The following is an 8640-nucleotide window of genomic DNA, read 5'->3' as shown; positions in this document are numbered from 1 at the left end:
TAAATATTGATAACGAGTTGGGATACATGTTCAAAATAATCGTAATTAAATGTTCAAGGCATAATAACTTATTTTATCCTCTAATTTTATAAAAAATACATTTTAGTTTTCTATTTAATTTTTTTTTTACCTCTTTTCGTCTTTAAACTTGTACTTTTCATCTTTAAATTTGTACTTTTAGTTAAATTGCCCTAAAATGAATAGAAAAGTTAATTTTTTTTAAAAAACTTTGCAGATATTGTATACACGTGGATGACACCACGTCATCTTATGCTTGAGTTTGCCTTCAATATTCAATTTAGTACCTAAATTTATATGGTACATTAGTTTGGCTCTAATGTATAATTTGGTACCTAACCAAATGGCATAATATGCCCCAATAAATATTCGATACTTGGGCTCTAATAAAAAAATATAAGTACTTAATTGAAACACAAAACTTAAATAATAAATTGAATATTAAAGCGGAATTAGGAGAAAAGAAAATTGTAAGTGTGAAATAATATATTAACCCTAAAATTTAACCACAAGCCAAAACGAGAGCACAGTTGGGCAACCTAGGAAAAGTGGGTCCGGTTACTATCAAAGCACTAAGTACAAAGGCATTCCCTATCTCAGTTTCTGCGGTTACAAAATCACCATTAGATTCCATCACTGTCACCTACTTTTTTTCACCATTTCACTCGTATATTTATTTTATTTATCTATATCTTTGGTTTTTCCATATAAATAAATGAACTTTGGCTGTTATTCGAAACAAAAACTATCATGGTTTAAAATTTTTTCAGTTTTTTTCTCATCATCATCATAACTCTGCAACTAGCCAAAAAAAACTTCCCAAAATGCAAAACCCTTCAAAGATTACCCAAGAATCTGGCTCTGCCATTGATCTCGTTACGCAAACGGGTCACTTAGCTTTCAACAAGAGCTTTTACAGCTCGAATTCTGATGGGTTTTCTTCATTCAAGCCAAATTACGTGTATTTCTCGGGGTTCAGAGGCTCGATTGCTCATAAAAGGCGTAGAGTTATAGCTGTTGCTTCGCTCAGTTTGGGTGCTCGAAACGGCGTTTCTTCGAGCGTTGGGAGGATCATGAACGAGTTCAATAGAGCGATTAAGTTTCATTGTGAAAGAATCCCGATCGGGTTTGCTTCGGTTCGGGTCGGTTCCGAGGATAGGAATGGAGTGAGGGATGACGGTGGCGGTGTTTTGGAGGTTGAAGGTTTGCCTTTAAATGGAGTCGAAGCTGAGGCCCCCAAAAAAGTTTTGATTTTGATGAGTGATACTGGTGGGGGTCATAGAGCTTCCGCTGAAGCTATTAAGGCTGCTTTTATGGAGGAATTTGGAGACGATTATCAGGTCAGTTTCCTTTTTGTTTGGTTGCAAAGAAAATGTGGGCATTGGGCAAAAGTAGAAATTGAGAAAATTCATTTCATTTCATTGTTTTTGGTATCAATATAGGCATATTTCAGTTTTATTTATCTTTATGTTTCTGCAGTTTCTTGGCAAATTGATTGAAGAATTAGTAGATAATGGGTGCATACGTTTTTAGTGTACTTTTGTTCTGTATGTCAAGATTGGTGTTCTATTGCAGGTGTTTGTTACTGATTTGTGGTCGGATCATACACCCTGGCCATTTAATCAATTGCCAAAGAGCTATAACTTCTTAGTCAAACATGGATCATTGTGGAGAATGACTTATTATGGAACCGCTCCTCGGGTAATTCATCAATCAAATTTTGCTGCAACTTCGACGTTCATAGCAAGGTGAGATGTCTTTAGATTGTTTTCCTATATTATTTATGTTGGAGTCGTCTTGGTGGTGGACTTTTGTTGCTAAAGCTTATAGCAAAGTACACGTGAGCTGGGGTGGTGTCAATGCTCCGGAGCGCTCTATGATGTTTAAGTCAGGAAAGGAGATTTTGTAACAGGTAAAGCAAGAGCTTAAGCTAGCAGAGAAGAAGTATGAGAGAGTCTAGATCGTGAGAGAGAGTTACTCGGGTATTTATACCTAGCCTTGGGGGCATCAATGCTCCAGAGTGCTATCTGATGCTTAAGTTAGCAAAGGAGATTGTGTAATGGATAAAAAAAGAGCTTAAGCTAGCAGAGAAGAAGTGTGAGAGAGAGTTGGTACTTGGATATTTATACCTAGCCTTGGGGCATCAGTGCTCCAGAATGCTCTTTGATGCTTAAGTTAGAAAAGGAGATAGTGTAATGGGTAAAGCAAGCTAGCAGAGAAGAAGTAAGAGAGAGAGAGTTGGTACTTGGGTATTTATACCTAGCCTTGGGGCTGCCTGTTGCATGGTGGTTGGTTATTCTTTTGTCTTGGCTTGGCTTGGCAGCTACGTCCAGTGGCCATTTTTGTTGGCCCTGCAGCCTGAGCTGTATCAGGGTCCTTCCTAGCAAGGCTGTCAGTCCTTGAAAGCTACATGTTGTGCTAGGTGGTATGCTCCTTAGCTGTTAGCTGGTGATGTAGGAGGTTTTGGTTTTGCATGCCTTCTGCCTTTTTTGGGCTATAGCCTCAGTTCTATTGGACTGTGGCATGTTTCCCAAGCTGGTATAACAATTAACTATGCTGTGGTTTGTACGTCGTCACCATCCAACAAGTTTCTATTGATGACTGTTTCCTCCCTGTTGATCTAATGTAAGATGCTATGCAAATGAAACCAAATCAAGTATGTCATTCTTGCAACAAATCAGTATCATATGATTTGTTTTGTCATTCTTGTAAACTTTTATCCTTGCAACAAATTACAATACATGCATGCTTGTGTCTTATATTTATCCGATTCTGTTATTTTATGTTCCTATTACTAGAGAGGTTGCCAAAGGGTTGATGAAATACCAGCCAGACATTATTATCAGTGTACATCCGCTGATGCAACATGTTCCACTTCGAATTCTGAGGGCAAAGGGTCTGCTAGAGAAGATAGTTTTTACCACGGTGGTCACTGACCTAAGCACTTGCCATCCTACATGGTTAGTTCTTCATCTCGGTTTAATGCCTTTCAAACTCACTTATTCTTGGTGTAATTTTGGACATGTGCATTCTTTTTTAGGTTTCATAAGCTTGTAACTAGATGCTATTGCCCAACAGCAGAAGTAGCAAAAAGGGCAATGAAAGCTGGTCTTAAACAATCCCAAATTAAGGTTTATGGCCTTCCAGTGCGACCTTCTTTTGTGAAGCCTGTTCGGCCAAAGGTCAGTTACCTTTCAACCTAGTGAACTTTTATTTTCTCTATGCCAAATTTAATTTTTAGTGAAAACTATTGTTCTGAGCTTTTCACTTTGCAGGTCCAGACCACTTGCAATTACTTTTGAGTTTATTATCTCTTTTGAAATCTCTGTCTATTCATCTTTCATTGGCTCCTAGGTTATGATACACTTTAGCTTTTGGTAATTGTAGATTGAGCTGAGGAGAGAACTAGGAATGGATCAATCTCTTCCTGCTGTTTTGCTAATGGGAGGAGGAGAAGGGATGGGGCCTATTGAGGCAACTGCTCATGCACTTGGAGATGCATTATATGATGAGAACCTTGGGGAGCCGATTGGCCAAGTTCTCATAATTTGTGGCCGTAACAAAAAGCTTGCCGGCAAATTGCTTTCAATTGACTGGAAAATTCCTGTCCAGGTATGACTTTCTTTGTATGTTTTAATTTGAAATACTTTGAATAGCTATGTCATCTACTTATAATTCCAATCAAGATGCCTTTTTCAAGAATTGTTTCTCCTAATATTCTTCTTTAACTAGCTTAAACATGCGATTAACTTGTTAATCATGTTTCCATTTTTTGTTATTATTATTATTATTAAAGAGAAATGTTTGCACAGACTATATGATAGTTTTCTGAAATTGCACAATCTTATAGGTAAAGGGATTTATCTCCAAAATGGAGGAATGCATGGGTGCTTGTGACTGCATTATTACAAAGGTAACTTTCTCATGGCAGAGACATGTGGATGCATGCAATATATTTTCTTAATTTTAGATGACTTCTGCTTTGAAGGCTGGCCCGGGGACTATTGCGGAGGCAATGATTCGAGGTCTTCCTATAATTTTGAATGGTTACATTGCTGGCCAGGTAACTTTTCTTTTTGTTTTTCACCTTTTATTTGTTTTCTTTTCGAAGTGGGGATTATTGAAATGTTGTTTTTTGAAATTATTATCTCAACGAAATTTCTTTTAACTAAATATTGTACTTCTGCTCTCAGTCCTGTTTAAGTTGACTTCATTTATTTAAAGATTTTGTAAGCAAATTAAGGAAAGGGCCTCTACTTTCATGCCATGCCTTGCTAATATGTGAGATGGTATATAGATCATTATGGTACATAAGATTGTATTTTTTTTCCTTGGTCACCATAGACAGGTTACCATGTAGTTTGTTTTCCCTTGTTCAAATTATGGTCTTTCTCTTTTCTTTTCTTTAAGGGATTTATTTCACCCGTGGTTCAATTGATTGGTCAAACTATCGTTTTGGTCCCTCTACCATGCTAAAATTTGGAATTTAGTCCCTGTGCTATAATTTGACATAATTTGGTCATCTTACTTTTATAATGTTATTAATTAGTCTAAATTATTGACACCATTAATGTACAAACATCCTTTAAGCATTTTGTTTACATGTAAACTTTTTTATTGCATTATGTTGCTTACTGAAATTTTCTTAAAAAATGTACATACTTTTAGGAAAAATTCGACGCCAATAACAGTGACAGATACTGGTGTTAACAGTTTTGACATGCTACTAACACTATAAAAGTAGAAGGATCGATTTTACCAGATTAAAGTAAAAAGACTTGCTGAGGGGAGTCAACTCATTCTGGAAAATCTTTGAAGTGTGTCGGGAGTGTACAAACGAGTCAGTATTAATCCCAATCAGGGTTTGTCTCCCGATTTTGTGGAGAACTTGATTGTCTAAGGTGGCGGGTTCAACAGAGTAGGAATGCCTCGTCAGGTTGTATCGTGCATGGTGCATGATCACTTATCAAGGGGATGTAAGCATCTATGCTTGGTAGGGTTCAAACCCTACTATTAGGCAAATGCTCATGTTCCCTTGGTAGGTGGTTGTGTGCCACGCCTGGTCTGTTTCAATGAGGCATTTCCTCTCTATGAACCCATCGCCTCTTCAAGCAGCCTCAAACACTTGAGCTTTCCATAGAGTCAGGAGGTAAAATCTCGACCAGAAACAATACTGACTTGTTGGGGGGTCTGTTGGTTCCCGATGAACGGACTTCAAATAGTTTTTCATGAGTCAACCTTCCTCCAACAAGACTAAATCCCAAGCTTTAATAGGGACGAAGTAGGAAAGTGATTATGAATATTAAATAAAGTATTTGATTATTAAATTTTCTATCCCTCCCATCAAACTTGTACGCCATAATGTGGGTTTAAATAGTACTATTAGTTAGTCAATGTTACTGTTTGAAAACAATCTTGTCAATGGAGTTCTATTTTTCCAAACTTTGATATTGCTTTGATTTTGCAGGAAGTTGGGAACGTTCCATACGTGGTGGAGAATGGGTGTGGGAAATTTTCGAAGTCGCCAAAACAGATAGCCAACATTGTTGCCCAATGGTTTGGCCCTAAAGCTGATGAACTGAAGACCATGTCCCAAAATGCTTTGAAATTGGCAAGGCCCGACGCTGTTTTCAAGATTGTCCATGATCTTCATGAGCTTGTTCGACACAGAAATTTTGTACCCTTATATTCATGTACTACTTAATTCCTTAGATTAAAAAAGAAACCCTTTTTATTCCACTAAGCTTTCCCCTCTTATTTATTCAAGAGTTGAGTAGGAATAGAAATGATTTAGAGGTTAGGAAGAGAATGGGGATCGAGAACAAGGAAGAAGAAGATTGAAATTCATTTTATAATTGAGAAAATGAAAATTACAATCGTTTCATATATGTCCTCTAACCAAATAAAAAGGGGATAATGACAGAAATTATTCCTATACTTTACCAAATCTTTTAATATGATACATGCACTTTCAATTTATTCAATGTGGTGCTTGTAATTTTTATCCTGTCCAATCTGTCCATATGGTATTAAATTTTTGATTTGTTTTGACACGCGAACCTATAATAAATTGACATATGGTGGAATGGGTCACATCCAAAAATCCAACCGGCGAGAGGGACTTCTTATCAAATTCCCTCTTGAATGTAAAAAAATCAAGTAAAACATATATATATATATATATATATATATATATATATATATATTTTTATTCCAGTTATTATAACGAAGAAATTAAACTGAAAAAAAACTATAAATCTGAATATAAGAAAGGGAAATTTTGACGTTGTGTTTTTTTTTTTCTTTTAAATAGACAACATATCCAAAATTTTTGAAGAGATCAGAGATGCAATCTCTTTGTTTGGCTCTTGTTATTTCATCTAATTTGATTTCAATGTTTAAATGAACTAAATTGAAATAAACAATCAAAAAGGAAAAGAAGAGAACAGAGTAATCTATTAAAAAAGAAAATGATAAACAAATAAAAGGATTTTGCAGAATACAAAATACCAATATTCTTGATACAAAGGGTAAAACAAGAAGGAGATACAAAAGAGAGAGTGGTAGTGTTGATGGAGGCCGATTTACTCAATTGAGGAGGGGAACTAGAGATTAAAGAGAGTGAAAGAGGAAGTTTAAAGTTGGCAGAGTGTCCCTTGTAGGTTTTTAAAAGTTTCATATCAAGAGTTATACAGCTTGGCACACTAGCGTGTGACTTGGCCATGTGACCCAAGTCAAAGAGTTACATAGGCATGGACATGGGCTGGGACACGATCGTGTGTCCCTACTTCGAATGCCCACAATACCTGAGACACGGGAGTTTGAATTTTTCTATCATCTGCCATAAAATTCTAACTATTTTTGATTTAGTCCCGAATTGTTTCTAAAGTGTTTCTAAGGTCTCGAGGGCTCGAAAAAGGGACGTTATGCATGTGTTTGAATGGAATATAATGTGTTTTATAAATGGTTGTAATTGAATGTTTTAAGTTAAAAGTTTTCGGTAATGCTCTGTAACACTATTCCAACGACGGATATAGGTTAAGGGTGTTACACTTATTTAGGGAAAAAATTTTATTTACCATTCGATAGTCTCCCCACGAAATAATGATTCAGGGAATAGATGGGTAACAAATTAGGTCAAGCTTTCAATTTTACACTCACCATTATCATTTCTTTCTCACATCTGAAACATTTTCCCTATTTTCCATGCTTCTTCCTTCCACTGTAATCATCAACAAATTTCCAACTTATCAATTTCAAATTTTTAATCCTATTTTCTCCCAACCTTATCTCCCTTTGATAAACTCTAACAAGGCCTTTAATCTCAAAATTGTTTTTCTAACTCTAAATGCCCTCAACAAGGCCTTCTCTTGCTTTCAATTGAGGTGGAAACTTGAGAAAAGAGACAACCGGATAGTGGTTCGATGTGAAGTCTTGTTTCCATTTTACCCTCCCATTTCTCCCCTCAGAAAAAGCTTTCACTTAGCCTGATCTAAGTCCCGACCTTCCTTGCTTCCTTCGTCTTCGATCAGTAGCAGTCTTTCCTTAGGTTAACCTTTATCTCTTTCGTTATTCCTTTCGATTTCTACTCTGCCTCTTTTAGTAACCCTAACAAGATTGGTTCAAAGTCTTGAAAATGGAAATGACAAATCTATGTTTTGCTAAAAGGGTTATCTCCGTCTCCATTTGAATCTCTAATCTACCAAAAATTTCCCCATATTTGCAGTCAATTCATCTGCTTATAATTATCTCTTCTCCCATTTTAATTTTTTTTCTGATTTTTTTCGTTAAATTAGTAGAAATAATAGGTTTCTTTTCAGTTTTGAAGATTGATACTGGTTTTATATTGCTAAACTTTAATGGTGTAATATGAGGCCAAATATAATTAGAAGTGGGGAATGAGAAGTAAGGCTTTCGGATAATTTCTCGTAACTAATGTCCCTTTCTTTTCATGTTTGTAGTGGAAACTAGTCTTCCATTGAGATAAATACAACTGTAGAGATGAGAGTTTCTAATAATGTTATTAACTCTGTTTATAGGGAGAATAGTTGCAATCTAGCTCGCTTAAGAGAGGTAACATTTTTTTTCTTAACTCTTTCTGTATTGTTTTATTAGCATTTTTCCAAAAAGATGTTTGGTATAGTATTTAGTTGGTTAGAGTGATTCTGTTCCTACTTGTAATACCCTTAACTCTTATCCGTTGCCGGACTAGGGTTATGAGGCATTACCAGATATATCGAAACATTTTATAATCATTTCACAAATATCATTCTCACATCATAGCATCATAGTCAAACATCATCACAAAGTACCTTTCTTAGGTCAACGAGACCTTAAACATGCTTTAGTAAGGAATTGAGATTAATCAAGCACATACAAAATCTCTCAAAACTATACAATTTTTTCTAAGTTATAAAAGTCACACGCCCGTGTGAACAGGCCATGGCGAAACAGGGCATACATTCTGACTTATCCACACGGCCACAAGACACGCCCGTGTGCCAGGCCATGTGAAAATTAAAGAGGCTATTGACTTGACCACATGGCCGACCACAAGCCCATGTGCCAGCCCATGTGCCACTCACACGACCAGTAGACAGGCTTGTGTGTCTAAGCCGTGCT

The 8640-nt window shown here is 36.2% G+C and overlaps 1 protein-coding gene across 2 annotated transcripts; it reads left to right on the top strand.

Annotated features, from left to right (window-relative positions):
- The first annotated feature begins 640 nt into the window (after window positions 1-640).
- LOC108486783 (monogalactosyldiacylglycerol synthase, chloroplastic-like) lies at window positions 641-5965 on the top strand. 2 transcript variants are annotated; one of them, XM_017791008.2, is made up of 8 exons: window positions 641-1358; window positions 1594-1766; window positions 2817-2978; window positions 3059-3200; window positions 3406-3630; window positions 3869-3931; window positions 3989-4081; window positions 5486-5965. In XM_017791008.2, exons 1-8 carry the CDS (start codon window positions 843-845, stop codon window positions 5720-5722), a joined length of 1611 nt encoding a protein of 536 aa, XP_017646497.1. In that variant the 5' UTR covers window positions 641-842; the 3' UTR covers window positions 5723-5965. The 2 variants fall into 2 exon arrangements, with proteins under 2 accessions (XP_017646497.1, XP_017646498.1); XM_017791009.2 differs by having other exon boundaries at window positions 644-1358; window positions 4007-4081.
- Window positions 5966-8640: the final 2675 nt, after the last annotated feature.

The sequence above is a fragment of the Gossypium arboreum genome, chromosome 6 (genome assembly GCF_025698485.1).
Source record: "Gossypium arboreum isolate Shixiya-1 chromosome 6, ASM2569848v2, whole genome shotgun sequence".
NCBI lineage: Eukaryota > Viridiplantae > Streptophyta > Magnoliopsida > Malvales > Malvaceae > Gossypium > Gossypium arboreum.
This window is presented reverse-complemented; position numbering and strand designations above follow the sequence as displayed.

Excerpts from the sequence above, each read along its gene's own strand:
- LOC108486783 (XM_017791008.2), top strand. The coding sequence starts at position 843 with ATGCAAAACCCTTCAAAGATTACCCAAGAATCTGGCTCTGCCATTGAT. Across the intron at positions 1,767-2,816 it reads ACTTCGACGTTCATAGCAAG|AGAGGTTGCCAAAGGGTTGA; the intron begins GTGAGATGTCTT and ends TCCTATTACTAG. Across the intron at positions 3,631-3,868 it reads ACTGGAAAATTCCTGTCCAG|GTAAAGGGATTTATCTCCAA; the intron begins GTATGACTTTCT and ends ACAATCTTATAG.